We start from the raw sequence: 18556 nt of genomic DNA on the forward strand, positions 1-18556 counted from the left end.
CAGTCATCAATGAGAAATTTAAAGCAGAAACTCAAGCAGGAGCAGAGTGAGGAACTAGCAGCTTACTGGGTTGCTCCCAGGACCGCCTACCCAGGGATGGCACTACCCACGGTGGAATGGTACCCACACCAATCATCAATCAAGAAAAAGCCCACAGACTTGCCTACAGGTCAATCTGATGGAGGCATTTTCTTAGTTCAAGTTCCCTTCTCCCAGATGAATCTAGTTGTGTCAAGTTGACAAAAAACTAACTGGTACAGGGAAGTAACAAAACCTCTACCCTGTGAGCATACAATCTAGTGGACAGGGAGAAAATACACACTGAACAAGAAATAAATAGCAAAACTCAATGTGCCAGCTGTGCAGTGAGCCACTAAGAAATCAGGAAAGGCGTCTCTGAGGTGACAATTCACCAAGGGCTGGGCAAACTAAGAGATATAGACCAAGTGTGCCCCACTTTTGTTTGCTCCATGGCTTGGCCATTAAGATCACTTGTTGCTCTTGCAGAAGACCAGGACTGATTCCCAGCACAAACACAGCGGCTGGCCACTACTCACAACTCCAGTTCCAATCATCCTGCCTCAGCTAGCTATGTCATGTTTTGGTGAGACCGGTCTCACTCTACAGGTTGACCTGGAACTATGTAGACCTAGGCTGGTCAAACTCAACAATAATCTTCCTGCTTCAGCCTCCGAAGTGCTAGGATTACAGGTGTGAAGCATCAATAAATAAACTTTAATTGGTGCCAGCATCTCATCCATTGATGCTCTCTCTGTCTGTAGGTCCTACACTACAACAGAGAGCATCTGGCATTTGCAGAGACAAACTTGATGAATGGACCTAAAAGAGGAAAATTCAAACATAAAGGCATCGATGGCCCAACAAGTGTAAATGTCTAGAGAAAGCAACAAACAGCATGTATGGCAGCCAGAGTGGCTCTGTAGCGTCAAGAAGAAAATCATGCTGGGCTAGAGGCCATCTCACCTCTGGCCATAGTTGAAGAATGTCAGTCTACTCTAGCAGTGGTGGCAGATACTGCCAGATTTAATGTGAATAAATCATGTATCTGATACTGGAATACTCATGTATCTTCATAGTTGCTGTATGAAGAACAAACTCTACTGAGGACGAGTACAAGGAGATGAGAAAGTAGGCCAGACAAGTGACTATGAGGAGTAGAGTTGAGGAGGAGTAGAATCTTAAAGCTGGGAGTTGGTGTATGTTCTGGATGAAGTGTAAAAATTGACTGAGCTTAGAATTAGGGTTAGAAGGAAGAGAAACCACGCACAACTCTTATGGGAACACCTCTTATGGAGTTTTAGGACTACATAACAGTACCTGGTAGACCCAATCCAAAACAGACTGGGAATGGCAAAGGCTTGAGGGGAGAAAAATGGTTGGGAGATAGTTAGTTGGTGTGAAATACCTACTGGATTCCAAATGCTTGTAGGCATTTGGATTTTCTTGCCTGTAGGCTAGGAACAGTGGCACCTCATAAAGACAGAGTCATAAAGATTAGGTGAGAAAATGTATGTGAAGAGTCACAATATAGTCTGGCTCGGTAAATGTTAAAGTTATTATTACTATTATCCAAACAGAAATGTCAAATACACCATTGGTTATAAAGTCTGGAACTACACAAAGTAGCCAGTATTAAAGACTAAATTTTAGGCAATAGTTCTCAGCATACAGCTGGAAGCTGGAAAAAAAACCACCTGGGGAGAGAAGACAGCAGAAGGTAGACTCCTGGCAGCCTCCACACCCAGGCAGGCTCAGTGAAGAGAGAGGCCAGGCTGAACACTGAACATCTGAAAATTAAGAACTGGTGAATAGAGTGACAGGCCCAAGGAAAAAAAACGAAGGAGTGTCTAGCTGTTCAAATGCTGCAAAAGGGTCTAACAGGGTAAGGACTAAGACTTCATCTATTCAATCTGGTTAAGACCGAGACCAAACACACACACACCTTGATATGAGCTATCTGAGCTGAATCTTGGAGATAAAGCCCGACTGCAGTAGTTGAGTGCCTGGGAGGTGAGAAAGTAGAGATAGCAATTACAACACTTTGGACTTCCTACTGTAAAAGGGAGTAAAACTCAGGCAGCAACTGGAGGAGGACATGGACCAAGGGTTTTTAAAAAAGAGGATTGTATTCAGACAGACAGTTTTACACTGTGATGGATTGAGAAACTGCCTATACAAGAGAGGGGTTGTTGGCAAGTACAACAATGAGTAGCAGAAAAGGGCTGGAATCCAGCATTCAAGGGGAGAGGATGGTCTTCCAGAGGAGGGGTCACTTTTCTGATTAGAGAAGTTACCTTAAACTGAAGAGGAAACACTATCAAATACTTTGAGAATAATTTTTAAATTTCTCTATTTTTATGCCCAGTATAACACAATCAATTGTCAAATAAACACATAAACTGTTGTACTCCCAGTAACTTGGGAGGCTGCAGCAAGAGGATAGGGAAGCCTGGGCAATTTATCAAGATTCTGTCTCAAAACAGAGTGTAGAGTATATGCTGATAACCATGGTGTTTGGGAGGTGGAAGCAGGAGAACCAAGAAGAGTTCACAGTCTCCCCATATGGTGGTGCACACCTTCGATCCCAGCACTCAGGAGGGAAAGGCACGCAGATCTCTCCGAGTTCAAGGCCAGTTTACTCTACAGAGAGTTCCAAGCCAGTCTGGGTTACATGAGACCCTGTCTTTAAAAAAATCTTCAAAGCCGGGTGGTGGCAGTGCAGGCCTTTAGTCCCAGCACTGGGGAAGCAGAGGCAGGAGGATCTCTGGGAGTTCAAGAGCAGCCTGGTCTACAAAACAGCCTCCAAAGCCACAGAGAAACCCTGTCTCAAAAAAAAAAAAAAAAAAAAAAAAAAAACTTAAAAATAAAATAATAGTTCAGTGGTAGAGTGTTTATCCAACATATACAAACCCCTAGGATCCTCAAGTTCCCAAGAAATCAGTAAGTGACCAAGAGCGGGGTTTCAGCATTTGACAAGCCCCTCCTCCCTTGGAGCTTATTATCTAATTTCTTTTTTTAAAGTGCAGCTTAAAATATAACATGAATGTAAGTACTAAAATAATTATAGCACTTTGCAAGATACTTTGGGAATTGATAATTTGAAAGTTGAAGCTCTTAAACCTAATGTTAACAGAATTGTCTTTGGGAACAAATCAGTTACTAGTCTTCATAGTGAGAGCCTTGCTTTAAAGAGAAGAAAAAAAAGAAAGAAAGAAATGTATACAGTTATTGAACTGACACCAGTGTCTTGTGAACTGGTCAGCAGGGGCGAGGGCCAATTCTCTCTGATTGCTGGTGCATTGAAAGGACAGTTGGTTGTCTGATCTCACCACAGGGAGGAAGAGACTTAAGCTCTTTTACATACGATCTCTGACTGCTAGTGAAAAAAGTGTTAAGGAGGAAAGGTCACCCAGGATTAAAGGGTGTAAAGACTGTAACACATTGTTCTCCAGTAACAATAGGAGGTCACATATTCAACATACAAAAACAAACCCCAGTTTTCAAGCTTTTAATTCAGTTCTACCTAGCAACTGTCACCTAAGAATCACAAATGCTATACACTTTACAAGAGGAGACAGTGCCCCTCAAAGCCACTCCATGTCAACAAGAACAAGAAGCAAAGCAGCTCAAGAGAGCTAAGCAAATGAGCCAGGTGAATTCTACTCATCCTGCTTCAATAAGAGAGGAAGTCATAAAATAGCTCATATGTCTTTAAAAACAAAACAGTGGAATGAAGGCACCAGCTCAGACAGTAGGCTATTCAGATTCTTGGCAATGACCCAAATTACTTTACAGAATCATTAACAACAAATAATCAGGGCATGGTGGCATGGGCCTATAATTCCAGCACTTGGGAGGCAGAGGCAAGAGAATCAAGAGTTCAAGGCCATCCTCAGTTACACAGCAAGTTCAAGGCTATATGAGACCCTATCTCAACAAAACAAGAGGGAAATCAAATACATTTCTAGCCTCCCCGGTTTCCAAGTCTGAACTGGCTTATCTATTTGCCAAAGAAAAAGAAATGAACCCAGCTAACTGGCACACTGCAGAAAATTAAGTTAAGGATCATGACCACAGGGCTTAAGTCTTTTCTACCAGGGAGGTATCACAAACACCCTACACTACAGGCTGGACTGCTAAACAGACACTAACTGCATTTTAGGAGAGGGTTCTTTTCATTGGAAGGGGACTTGGTCCCTTACACACCAACTTGAAGCCGTTAACTTCATTTTGAGCTATATCCTAATTGAAGTTTAGTGATTTTCTCTCTCCTCCCTCCCTCCTTTCCTTCCTTTTTTTCCTTCTGAGATAAAGGTCTTGGGTGCAGCCTTGGCTGGTGTATCACTCACTCAGTACCAATTCTCTTGACTCCCCCTTCTGAGTGCTGGGACTGCAGACAGGAGCCTCCATGCCTGGCTGGCCTAAACTACATGTTTTCACTACACAATTTCAGTTCCCTTGGTTTGTTGTTCTCATCAAGATGCAAACTCAAGTTTCATCTTTCCTTTTAGGACCATGGGCTACTGAATGACCAACAGCAACTTGGGCATCACTAAGAAAGCCACAGCTTCCTTCCCTATAAAGTAAACAGGGCCATCTCTCTACAAAGGAGCAACACGAAGCATCCCACTTAGGAAAGCAACAAGGCTAACAGGTTCCCATCAGACTCATTGTTCTTTAGAACTTAATGCTCAAATTTTAAAGTCAGGAAACTTATATTCTCCTGACAACTACATCATATTTGGAAGTTTGTCTTAACTACATTTTTTTTTTTAGAAGTCCCTGGTTTCAAATTGCTCTGATAGTAGAGGCTCTCAAGAAGAAAGAAAACAGAGAACAGTATGGTAACACACACCTCTGATCCCAGCACTCAGGAGGCAAAGGCATGCTGATCTCTGTGAGTTCAAGGCCAGCCTGGTCTACATGATGAGACCCTGTCTCAAAACAAAAACAAAAATAAAAACAAGAACAGAGAAAATGTAAGGGGATTGTGTGCTTCTCCTCGCCTCTCTGTGAATATGGACCTGTATGGTTAGCAACTAAAATCTACAAGCCAAGTCTGAGTCTGCTCTTCCCCTAGTGCTCCAGTTTCTGAACACCTCAACTGCATAATCAGGGAGTCAATCAGCCCTTCAATTTGTTGACACTTGCAGTATTCCTGCTGTGAACCAGTTTCTATGAATTGTAGTCACTCTAGGAGAGAAATGGGTTAAAAGTGGATGTGATTTGATGAAACTTAAGAGAATAAGTTTAGTAGTTGATTCTTTTACCACTTATAAGAAGGCATTCATACACAATTCCAGTACTAAATTCAAAACTTCTAACAGTTCAACAACCCCAACCGAGGCCCTGGCGGTGGGAAAGAGGGCTGGTGTTCATATTAACTCAGCCCAGGGCTTCAGTAATCTAGATGAATAATCCCAATTCACAGCTCTCGGTCTGACTGTACAGGAAATGCTTTCTGCAACCCAACATATCTAAAAGGGTTTCATTCTGAGTGATGCAAACCCTCCACACAGACTCAAAAGCCAAGGGTCAGAGGTTTACATAAGACTCGTTCACATGAAGCAAATTGATGCTAGACTGGAAGCAACTGCAAGCACTTGTTACAACCCCCCATAAGCAGTGGAACCTTAAAAAAGGGTGTTCTGGAGCTTCCTCTTCAACATGCAACTGGAAACGGGCATGACACCACTAGGCAATTTCACATCTTGTTATTCCTGGTTCCTTTTGATGTCTAAGATTTGTCTTTTAGCATCACTTTACAAAGTTTTTATCCTCCTATAAAACCACTACAAAACCATTATTTCATTTCTCTGGAAGATATCTCTCTGGAAGCTTACTGCAAAAATTAATTATTGTTATAAATCGACAATTCAAATCAAATACTTCTTGAAGAGCCAGTGAGGCCCTAGGATCCCTCGAGGATAATATTAAAAGATATAAAACATGACCCATGTCCTCAAGGAGCTTAGTAAGGTTGTATTTATTGATTCACAGAAAGGGAAGGCAGAGTGAGAAGCCACTTTATATATATATAGATAGAACTGTATTTTTAAAATTTACCTCCACAGGCCATTATTTTGGCACCTTTTTCCCATTACTATGACAACCATCATTAGCAACAAGTTCTTTTTTTTCAACTGCCCCCATTCAGTTTAAAACTATTTTCTGTTATTCCAGTATCAGTAGAGCTAGAGTACAAATAGTTACCATCCCTAATAATGAATCCATTCATGGTTTTTGAAGAATTGTAGTTCTCTTCACCTTCCATTCCCTCAATCTTTCCTGACTGACTTCCAATCATATTGCCATCTTAACCATCTCCAAGGTCTCCTCATACTTTTTAATCTGAGGAACCTAGAATTGGAAACAACAGTCAAGTAAGGGACTTATCAGTGCTAAATGTTATCTACAGAAAAGATAATGCCATCCGATCAGAATACCCAAACATCACTTCCAAACCCATGCCTGGGAGTACCTATAAACTCAGTCCTGTGCAGGAAGCAGAGGCAGGTGATCCCGGGTTTGAGGTCAACCTGGCCTACATAGGGAGTTCCAGATGAGCCAGGGCTATACAGCAAGACCTTATCTCAAAAAGTAATTAATAATTATTAATGAAAAGACCTGTGATGGGCTCTTTATTATACTTTCCTCTGCCATATTTGCATGGATGTATGTGTGGGGGCTGTCAATGCTCGTACAAAGACCAGGGGATGATACCACTCTCTGCCTTAGACCCTTGAGGTTTCTTACTGTACCCAGAGCTGAACATATTTTGACAAGGCTGGCTGGCCAGTGAGCTCTAAGGATCTACCTGTCGCCATCCATCTCAGTACTAGAGTTCCAGACATGTGCATCATGCCTGCCTCTTACATGGGTGCTGAGCACCCAAACTCAGGTCTTCATGCCTGTACAGCAAGTGCTCTCACCTACTGAGCCATTTCCCCAGGCTGCTTATTATTTTCTTAAAAACCAAGTCAAAAATTACCTAGTTGTGCACAAGCTCCCCTGGTTTATTATAATAAACCCTTGCAAAGTGTTCCTTAAAGTTCTGTAGCCACTGATCCACTTTACCCAAAAAGTTACCACTGTAAAACAAATGATGACTTAGAAATTGAGTCTTAAAGGGAGTCATAACTTATTGGGGCAAAGACGGATGAATTTACAGGTATCCACAATGAAAGGAAGCCTGGACTAAGTAAGCTCTTCGAGGGTTGGGTACAAATTTTAAAAAAGGAGAAATTGACTTTCAACTCACAGTAGTATCTGTGAATGTTTCATGGGAGAGTTGTGATGAGGAGATCTGAGCTGAGCAGAGTTGAATAACCCAGGTTAAGAAGTGAAGAAGTGAAGGCTCAAGCAAAGAGGCTCTGCAAATGCACCAAGGCAGAGCACAAGGACCAGAGAGAACACACCAATGGTTCCCCTGTCCAATGCAGATGCAGCAAAGAAGTGAGAAAGTGTACTTAGCAGATAAAGTTCAAATGTAGATATGAAGGCCAGGTGAGCTATGAAGGGCCTGAGAATGTAAAATCATCTATTTGTGAGAAGTCAAAGAGCTTTAGGAAAACAAGAACGGAATCCTATCTCTATTTAAGGAAAGCAATAGGGACACTGTGTGTAGGAAAAGGGAGGAGCCCACCATAATGATCCTCAGTAATGGACATAAGTGAGACTGTCGAAATTGAACAGCAGAGCCAGACTGAAGGGATGCTACAACAGAGTAACGAATGGATGGGATGGTAAGAGAAGGACCGTAATACAACACACAGACCAAGAGTGAACTCAGAGGCAGATACACATTAGGGCTTGAATCTTAGCTCTGCCATCTCCTAGGCACATGACTCAAGAAAAATCTATTGCCTGGATCTGTAAAAGATGTCATGTAGTGTTTTAGTAAGCATTTCCTTTTTTTCCCCAAAAGTTTGGTTATAATTATTTTGTATGTATATATGATCGGTGTGTGTGTGCCCCGGTGTATGTGTGGAGGTCAGGAGACAAGTTCTGTGTCAAGCACCTTTTATTCACTGAGCCACCTCACTAGCTCCAAACATGTCCTCATTTAAGAGAGGCACTGCAGGCCTGGAAAGATTAAAGGTGGTTCAGTGGTTAAGAGTACTTGCTGCTCTTTGCAGAGGATTTGAGTTCTCTTCCCAGCACTCACATGATGGCTCACAACCACCTCTAATTGCAGTTCCAAGGCATCCGACACCCTCTTAGGACAGGTACTGCTGCACGTACACAGCGCACATATACACACATTCATACATACATCAGGGAAAACATCCATACATATGTATGTACACCATCTGCATGTCTGGTGCACGAGGAAGCCAGAAGGGGGCTTCAGATGCCCCAGAATTAGAGTTATGAATGGTTGTGAAGCACCATGTGGGTGCTTGACATCTAACCCATGTCTTCTGCAAAAGCAATAATTGCTCTTAACTGCTGAGCTGTATCCCCAGTCCTGCAAATAAAAATACTTTTAAAAAGAGAGGTACTACAGAACTGCATGCTTTCTTTTTTTAATGAGGCAGAAACATTTAAATCTTTTTCATGTTTTTGTATGTGTATGGATGTTTTTATTGCATGTCTGTGTACCATGTCAGTTCATGGTGCCTACAGAAGTCAGAAGAGGGCACTGGATCCTCTAGAACTGGAGTTACAGATGATTGAATTGCCATCTAGGTGCTGGAAATCAAACACAGATCTTCTATACAAGCAGACAGCATCTTACCCATACAGTCCTATCTCCAGCCCTTTATTTTTCTTTCTTAAGCTTACTATTCTCACTACTAATTATTTTCAAACTTTAATTCATTTTTCACTACTTGAAGTTATTGTTATTTCCCAATAACAATACCAATTCAACATCTCTTCTATAATTAACTGTTAACTGCACTGCACTGATTTCTCTAGATTACTGGTTCTCAACCTTCCTAATGCTGTGACCCCCCAACCATAAAATTATTTTCATTGTTACTTCAGAACTGTAATTTTGCTACTGTCATGAATCATAATGTAAACATCTGGTTTTTTTTTTGTTTGTTTTTTTTTTTTTGATGGTCTTAGGCTAACTCTGTGAAAGAGTAGTTGGCATCCCCAAGGGGGCTGCAATCCCACAGGTGGAGAAATGCTGCTACAGATCAACATTGATTCTGTCCAAATTGAAACTTGAGGACAAATAGTAACCAATTACAAACCAATGGGTCTCAACCTGGGAGGCAAAAAAAAAAAAAAAAAAAAGACTCTTAGTCATAAAGATCAACGTATCAACCCCTATGCTGCCTGGGCCTGATCATTCACAACTCAGGAGGCAACCTTCCCTGCTCTTTCTCCCTTCTCTGGGTCTTATCTCTTGATTATGTTTCTCTTGACTACCAATGATACCTTCTGTTACCAACATGGGTAGTTGTCCTTCAGTTTGGCTTGACTTAGCTTACAGGTAACTTGAAACCCAGAGCAAAATCAGTAACATTTTGAAGTCAGGAAACATAGAGCATTTGTTGTGTCAAGGTTAGGGTCAACCATCACACTCAAATAGGTTTGTGTGCATGCCTCAAAGTAATAAAACAATCCAGTTATGATGAAAAGGTTATAGCTCTCATGCCCTTTTAATTTCTCATTCTGATAATAACTAGGGCTCCCTATATGCTAAGCAAAGTGCTAAGTGCTTTGCATGCATGGTCTCAATTAAGCCTCACAATACTGGTATGAAGCATGATTGCCCCCAATTTGCAAATGAGAAACTAAATCGTGAAGGAGTTAAACTCTGCAAGGTCATTCAGCTAATACATGGCTAAATTAAGATTTGAACCCAGGCAGCCCAGGCTTAGAAGGCCTGAATCATTGTACTATATTATCTCACACTATTCTAGATTAGGCTGTGAGATTTGCCATCCCCTTTGTAAAGGTATTTATATATGCACAATTAAAAACTCCCAGTCAGAGAGATTACAAGAGGATTTCCTCATAAACCAAGCTTAAAGAGATGTTATCCACAAGATTTTACTGCTTATAATTAAAGGCAATAATCTAGGGGCAGTATTGTATTTGATCTAAAAATTAGTCTGTTTAATGAATGGACAAAAGCTAAATTTCAACCACCTATCACTATTCATTGTTCAAGGAGTGCCATATTTGTTATGAATGTGTGATCAATTTTTCCCTAGTTTTTTGAAACAAGTTCAAAAGTGGGTTCAACGAAAACACTTCCTCCAAAACCACTTTTCTCAACTCAAAGTTACTCTCCTATCTCAAGAGAGAGAGCCACAAGTACTTTGATGCAGTAAGACGAGAATGAGACAATCCTATTTCAGCAATGCATGGGCAATGAGGGTCAGGGCTCTCAGACAGTACAGATGTCAGATGTCAGAAAGGTCCCTGCTACTCACAGTCATCAACACATCTACAAACACTGCAACAAAATACAAAACCAGAAATGCAGGAAAACAGATAAAATATACAGAAGGAACTCCAATGCTGAAATAAACACCAGTGAAATAGACTCCACCCACTGGTACCTCATACTGTCTTGCTGCAGCAAGAATGAGAGGTAATATCTGGGGAAATCCCTCCAGTCTATTTGTCAAATAGAAAAACAACTACTCATTTCAAGGAAGGGGGAATTTTCACGGACTGTGCAGAAAACTGCCAACTAACTCTTACATTCATACCTTACCTTTGTTAAACTAAAACCTATTAGGGTGGTCTATTCTGAATCTAAAAAGTTAAACCAAGTCTGGCCTCCAGGAAGCTTTGTACTAACCCTACAAGGGAACTTACAGTCTCTACAAGTCTACAACTGCAAGTCAGGTCTTTAAAAGCAAACCTTAGGTAATGGCTTCAGCCTCATGGTTGGCTTCACATGAGGTGTGTAACCTGACAAGGTAAAAACTCATTGAAATATTTAACAGTGGTGGTATGGATTTCTTTGGATAGGTCAAGAAAAGCAACCCATCCCTTTTAAAAACATAAAGGACCATTTTATGGGAAGCCATTCTCTCAGTTCTAGTGTCTGAGCATTTCCTCAGGGCTTTCTCAGAGACCTTATTGAAGGAGAAAATGAAAGGCTAACAAAAGGGCCCCTCATCTCTCCCTATTCCCAGCATAATCTACCTCAGCCACAGGGCCAGTAGCATCCACACTGTCATAAATGCCAGCAATTAGAGAATTAGGCCATAAAACCACCCACTCAGGTATAAGAGCACAGGCCTGCAGCTTATTTAATGCATGCCATAAAAGATCCTGTACTTCCTTCTTTCAGGCCTTTGCCACCAAGAAATGAGAATAACAACAACAAAATAGCCCTTTGTCTGCTGCCCTGGTAGTGAGTGTGATCAATGAAACCATCTGGGCCCAGGTGAAGGATTTAAGATCTTTCTTCATAAAGACTCCCCATTTCCTCTAGGAAGCTACATTGCAGACCTATGAAAGGGTGGGTTACAATTTGAGCATCAGTATAGTGGAAATCAAAGCTGAGCTACTTTTTATAGAAATTATTCAAGCTTATTATAAAACTATTCTAGAAGCTCAGTTCAGCCAGTTCTTGACCTCAAGAAATAATGGCACCTACAATTAGCAAGGCAATTTTAAATTTTAAAAAAAAGTTAATTCAGGGGCCCATGGGAAAGCTCAGCAGGTAAGGCTTTTGCTGGCAAACCTGACAACCTTGATTTGATCCCTAGGTTTCCATGTGGTGGAAGGAGAGAACCAACTCTCACAAGTTGTCTTCTGACTTCCAAACAGGCTCTTACACACACACACACACACACACACACACGCGCGCGCGCGCGCGCGCGCTTGAGAGAGAGAGAGACAGAGAGAGAGAGAGAGAGCGAGCACCTACTCGAACACATACACAATAAATGTAACTTTAAAAAAAGCTAATTCTAATCCCAATGTCAAAGCTATTTTATTCTCTCTGTTCCAAAATCTGGTACAATTTGGAGTCAATCAATAATTTCATGATTTATCCTCACAACCTAGCAGCCCACAAAAATCACAACCTGTGATTTAATCCATTATAAAACTTAATTCCTCAAATCTCTTGAGCCAATCTTGATGAGCGCAGAGCAAGTGCTTTAGAACTGTGAACTCTTTAGCATCTGTTTCCTACTCATGCCTAGAGGGTTAAGAATCCGGTTGAGATGTAAGTACATCATGCCAGACTCATTAGTAATTTCACTTTCCTTAATCCCAGAAAATGACATGCAAACAAAGAAAGGGTCCATCGAAGCAATCCCCAAGAAGGTTTCTACTAGTGCAATGACAGTCACAAAGTTCCCCCTCCCTCAAAACCCAGGCCACCAGGCGCTCCACCTTGGCAGAAGAATGGAGACAAGACATTCACAAAAGGCCCGATTGAAGGCCTTCAGTTAAGTGCTAGGAGGGAGATGAAGTTCTGTGCCAACACTAGAGGAATGTGGGCAGGCACAAAGAGATCTTAATTAGGAGACCTACAATTAAAACACAGTGAGTCTCCAAAAGAGAGAGAGGCGTTACAGTCTGTTACGCCTCCGAGCAGGCAAAAGTACTGCTGCCACCCCCTCCAGCCACTGAGTAAGGGAGGCAACTGGCGGGCACAGGCTGCACAGCTGTTCTCTGGAAGGACAGCTCCAAGGTGAGCAGAGAAGAGAAATGAAGCCCAAATGGGAGCATTTTCTCTTAACTTCAAATCAGAAGGGAACTCACTATTTTGTGAATCATTTCCTCCAGGAGTATGTGCCTTGAGATGCTTAATTGGAAGGGAAATATGGGGACATGAGACAGAAAAAGTCCTTAAGACTGCAGTCCTAATATTCAGCACTTGGTTTTTCAGAACTTACTAATAGTTGCTTCCCTCAAAGGAGGTACTATTGCGATGGATTTATCTTTTCATTTAAAAGTTCATACTCCTAAAGAAATACACCATCCAGACTGAAAATAGCTTCCTTTTAGGTAAGGGAATTACAATGAAAACAATCTAGCCAAACAAGGGGATAACACTGAGGTTCTACAGGTGCACAGCATTTTATTTCAAACTTGATCTTCAAGTCAGGCACAGCGGTATGTGTCTACAGTCCAGCACTTAGGCTGAGGCAGAACTGCTTGAGCCTAGAAGTTCAAGGTCAGCACACAGCTAGATCCTAATGCAAAAGTATCTCACTTTTTCTTGTTGACGTCAGCAAAATCCTTATGGTTGATTTTTCATACAATGAAAAATTTCCCACCAAGTTGAAATTTCTCCTAATAATGATGATAGTTAAATGGGCAAAAGTACAATCTGTCATTAAAAGCCACCAAAGAGTCTCACTAAACAAACAAACAAACAAACTCAGAATAAGAAATTCTAGTCTAGGTGTAGTGGTGCATGCCTGTAATCCCAACACTTGGAAGACACCAAGGTAGGAGGATTGACAAATCTGAGGCTTGCCTGGTCTTCATAGGGGGTTTCCAGGACAACCAGGGCTACATGGCAAGACTGTGTCTTGATGGTGATGATGATGATCATGAGCTACATGGAAAGACCATGTCTCAATGACGATGATGATAAAGAAGAAAGGATAAGAATAATCAAACAGAAAGGTTTATGAGCTATTTAGTAAAACTTCATATCAGAAATTTAAGGTTAAAAATGAATTACCCAGTTGGGCATGGTGGCATGTGCCTTTGATCCCAGCACTCAGGAAGTATGGAATGGCAGATCTCCACGAATTTAAGGCCAGCCTGGTCTACATAATAAAACCCTATCTCAAAAACAAACAAATAAAAAATATGAATTGCTCAGTGTGTCCTAATGGACAGTGACAGAGAGATGAGTAAAACAGAGCTCACACCCACTGATGTCCACTCCAGTGTGTTCTCTTAGCTTCATTCACCTTCTGCCAAGCTCAGGATGAGCTGTGAAGGCAATGAAAGAACAACTCTGGGTACATACACCTGGTTAACATTAAAATTTTTTTTTAATTAAAAGGGAAACAAAATCCTAGACACTCTCCAGCTACCTTCCAGCTAGAAATCTACCCCCTTTTCTGAGCTCAACCTGAAAGCCTGCCTCGGGCCACAGGGACTTCACTGAAACTTTAGATGAAAACAAACATGCACCAATGTTGTAATTCAGTTTTAATATCACATATAATTAAAGCGTGCGGTGTTGAGATCAAGAGAAAACCGCTTTTAAGGTGTTGAGAAGTGATAGGAGAGGCATAGGAAATCAATGAAGACTGCTGACAGGTAACATATTTCTGAAATCTATGTTAAATTACTGCAAATTCCAGGAAACAGAAGATGCTGCAAAGGTGCTTATTTAGAGGACAAACATAGCAACTGGAGTACTACCTGAGACGGCTGCTAACACTACGAAGCGAGTATGGAAAAGCAGACCTCTGTGATGTCCTACAGAAGACGGCAAAGCCTTGGTTCCACTTCCTAACTCACCCAGGCATCCATGTATTTTGAAAAACCACCTCATTATAACAGACTGTAATCCCAAGGAACTCATATGTAGCTGTCACCAGAGAGATTTCGATCCAAAGAGAGCAAAGAACCAATGGGAATGAAGAACAGGTCTCCTGTGAGTAATACGGTTCCTACAGGGGGATCTGGAAGTTCTGTCGCCTAGCTTTAGAACTTAGCTTTGATTATGTGTAACTTCAAGTCATTATTCACTTAAATTAAACCACAATATAGAGAGGTTAGAATCGTTCTGGGTCATATAACCATTCCAAGAGTCCAGACAAGACCTCTTAAGAAGTATGGATAAGTTCTAAGAAGCAACCTTAAGGGTAATGTAAGTATGTATGTTAGTCCAGAGGAAGACCTGTGGAACCCTTAACCACTGATGTGCAAGACTGTGTCACCAAATGCTTGGTTTCTATGCAGAAAGAGGCTGTCACTCTGGTTTACCATGAACAGCACACACCATCAGCCAGTGTTACATGACTTCAAACTACCAGATAGAAAGCTTACCAACAGCTCATCCAAGCCCAGTTTAGGAAAAAATAACAACACTGGAAGGAGTCAACCACCCTGCTCACAATAAAAGGACTAGCTTTCAGGCACAGGTTCTAAAGAGAAAACCCTCTCCCTATTATATTTGATCTTATTTGTAGTAACTGAAACTCCCCGACAAGTTTTACATGACAAATGACCCATTAAGGCAAAATAAAGAGCTAGCTCACAACCATAATACTGATAGGTAAGAAACTGTCAGCACCTGATTAAAACTTCACAGGTAGTTTGTCAAAGACCAACAGATAAAATATTCTGAAGTCCAGACATTTAGTCCCTGATTCCAGGTGTCTCTCTTCCTAACCAGTCTCTTGAAAAGTTATGACTGGAAGCTGTTGACATGAAACTTCATTTTTGAATATGTGATAAGAACATTTGGAGCTTGGACACACAGTCCTTCAGTATAAAATGCAAGCATGCCAAACAACAAAATGCTGCTGCTTCAGGTATCCCCATAAAGCAGACAAACTTCTCCTACTAGAGACTTTCTTATTACACTCAAATATGCACAATACTAGAACTTACATATAACCAGGAAAGTCTCAGTTTTGAAAACACCAAGTCTCAGTTTTAAATATGTCAATGTAAGACTTTCTTTCTTTTTTTCTTTCTCTCTTTCTTGCTGCTGTATCTTTTAAAAAAGCAAAATCAACTCACATTTAAGCACCAACTCCATGCAAGTAACCTGAACGGCTCAGCCTTTTTGTCATGTATGAGGTTTGGTTCTCCAACTATATGGGATCTGTGTTGTTAGCTTAAAAAATACAGAATTGGTCTTTCAAAAAAATAATAATCTACAACAACCAATAAAACGCTCTCAAACAACCCTGCTTACTGCAGCAGCCTTCTGAAGGCTGGGAAAAGGAGGTGGAGACAGAGCTGAGAGAGGCAGGCAAAGAGGATGCTGCAGCTAGCTAGCTACATAGCAAGGAACACGCCCCCATCATGTCCTCCTTGCTGTCAGAAGGCGGGTTGTTGTCAGTCTCCTGAGTCGGCTGCCTTAGAAACAATTTTTAAAAGGAGGCTGGGAGATTAACAACTTAAAGGGGGGGCAGCTCCTTGAAAGGAGGGGCAGGGGTACCTAGGATCTCCTCCCGCCCCATCTTCCCAAGGCCTTTGCTAAATCTAAACGGGTGCAGGGCATAACGGGCCACAAGGGGTTTGCCCAGGATATTTTGTGTGCCCCAACGGCAGAGCACGCAGGAAACGGCTGGTTGCTATCTTTCCCTTTCTGTTTCAATCAACAGCACTCCAGTGCAGCAAACCCCTACCCCCCTTCACTTCAACCCCTGGCAGCTGCTCTTCCTCCCCCTAGCATCCCCCATCCCATTCTCCCCCCTCCCCTGCGATTCAAACGGCCCTTTCTGCATCCAATGGAAAACAAATGCGCAATGCCACTGACTGAACCTGAACTCAACTTCCCTTCCCAGGGCAACTTTCCTTTTTGCTGAAAAAGGTTGAATAACGCCTATCAAAGTATCCCGGCTCTCAACCATTTACTAACTGGGAAGGGGCAAAGCACTGACCCTTCACCCACCTTGAGTCTCTCAATAGGAATTGCAGATAATCTTACCTCCTTCTAAAGACTAACTTTGCATCATAATCCTCCGCTTTTTACCAACCCAAATCAACCACCACCGCCACCACACATAAAACAGCCCCCTTATCTACTCTCACCCCAACCCGGCTTTCCTCCACCCCTTCCAAGCCCCAGGATTGGCCTAGGAAAAGGTGGATCAATAATAAAATGACGAGAAAAAAAAAAAAGGAGAGAGAGAGAGAGAGAACGGCGGGAGGGAACCAGGCTAGCGGCTGCAAGCTCTCTGGCGGGGCGGGCGGGCGCAGTGGGTGGGGTAAGAGAGCAGCTGCTTCCCTTGGGAGGATGCTGCCCAAGTCCCCCCACAAACATCACCCCTCACCGGGGCCCCCTTTCTCTAGAGCTGCAGGGAAGCTTGCTCCTCTCAAGGAGAATGCTGGAAAGTAGCTCTGCTCCAAGCCTAGGGGTAGACTGGGCCGTTTTCCCTCTAACACACCTCTGGTCCTTCATCTTTAGGAGGGAAAGGGGTGGAGTTGGAGGTAAATCCCTGACACCAGCAGCCTAGGAACTGCAGCCTTGGAAGATGGGGAAAGAGACTAATGCAGGGGAGAGCACTGTTATCTTCGCAGGAGAGATGAGGACAGGCAAGGTAGAGAGGAAAGGTTTCCCGTGGGGTAGGGCGGGACGAGGAGGCCCGGTGTGCAGAGATGGGAGTGGGCTGGGAGTAGAGGTGAGAGAAGGGGGAGTGGCTGGCAAGGTGAAGACCGGGCTGGAGACGGAGGGAGGCTTGGTCAGGATTTTCGAAAGCAGGGTTCAGGAAGGGACCTGGATTTCCTAAGGGCCAGGAGAAGAAGGTGGCCCTGGATGAAGCCACCACCCGAGAGATGTCCAAGGGGAAGACTGCCCTAGGAGTAACACATCTGCCCAGGAAGGGAGGCGGAGATGTGGCGGGATCAGGTCTCTGGCAGAGGGAGGGAGGAATCTGGCTCGGATGAGGTAATCTGTGAAAGGGAGGAGGGGTTCAGTCCCGGGATGGGAAACCCCCGCAAGGGGGTCTGTGCCAAGGGATTTGGGGAAGGGTCCAGGAGAAGAAGGCGGGGTGGAGGGTAAACGCCCTTAGCCAGAAGGGTCTGAACCCTCGGGTAAGGGCGCCTGGGGGGTCTGCAGCCCATAAGGGAGTCCCAAGATGGGAGGGCCATTTGCCCGGGTTAGGGACCCCAGGATGTTTCCAGAATTGGGATGCTCCTCAAACCTGGATGGGGGAGGGGAAGGGCTCCGCAGAGGGTCGAGACCCCGGACCTAGGGGTTCCTCGCCCCCTTACCTCTCCGCTGCCGCCTCCCCCGCCGCTCTCCCCAAACACTGCCCGGAACCGGCGCAGGTTGGTGCCGATGGCGGCCGAGACCTGCAGCGCCGCGTCGAAGCCCGGGCCCACCCGGAGCAGGGCCGGCCCTGAGGAGGCTGAGGACGATGACGAAGACGAAGACGAGGCAGACGACGAAGAGGCTGCTGAGGCGGCGGCCGCTCCCCCTGGAACCCCAGCCCCGCTGCTTCCCGCCGCCGCGCCGCCACCGCCGGGGGGGAGGGGCGCCCCGGGGCCGCCACCGCCGGCCGGGGGCCCGGGGGGAAGCAGCAAGGCCGGGACGCGTTGCCGCGGGGCGCCCCCTAGGCCCCGGCGCCCCCCGCCGCCACCGCCCCCGGTGGTCCCGGGTCGGGCGGGGAAGCGCCACCGACAGCTGTGCGCCATGTTCGCCCCGTAAGTGAAGCAGCGAGAGGGAGAGGCGACAACACAGGGGGGCGGGGAGGGGGGGGGGGAGCGGCGGGCCCCGGAACCTGCCTAACCCGCCTGGAGCCGCCCGGCCGCCCGCACCCCGCGGCCCTCTATGCCGAGCGCCGGGTGGCGCTCGCCTGCCCTGCAATCTGCATATGGGCCTCTGGCCCCCGCCTCCGCCGCCTGGCGGCCGCTGCTCTATGCCGAGCCCCGGGCCCGGCTCCTCCCGCCCCGC

At 44.1% G+C, this 18556-nt stretch overlaps 1 protein-coding gene across 6 annotated transcripts in view; it reads right to left on the bottom strand.

The window, feature by feature from the left end:
• Window positions 1-18339, bottom strand: part of Kmt2a (lysine methyltransferase 2A) — an 84283-nt gene extending 65944 nt beyond the window's left edge. For 2 of the 6 annotated variants that reach the window (XM_035443626.1, XM_035443625.1), the window contains exon 1: window positions 17875-18339. In XM_035443626.1, the coding sequence (XP_035299517.1) occupies window positions 17875-18297 (423 nt within the window). In that variant the 5' untranslated portion in view covers window positions 18298-18339. The remainder of the gene's footprint in view (window positions 1-17874) is intronic. The other 4 variants (XM_027411980.2, XM_027411978.2, XM_027411979.2 and 1 more) reach the window with 3 other exon arrangements.
• Between the last annotated feature and the right edge of the window lie 217 nt (window positions 18340-18556).

This window comes from Cricetulus griseus, chromosome 4 (genome assembly GCF_003668045.3).
Source record: "Cricetulus griseus strain 17A/GY chromosome 4, alternate assembly CriGri-PICRH-1.0, whole genome shotgun sequence".
Classification (NCBI taxonomy): domain Eukaryota; kingdom Metazoa; phylum Chordata; class Mammalia; order Rodentia; family Cricetidae; genus Cricetulus; species Cricetulus griseus.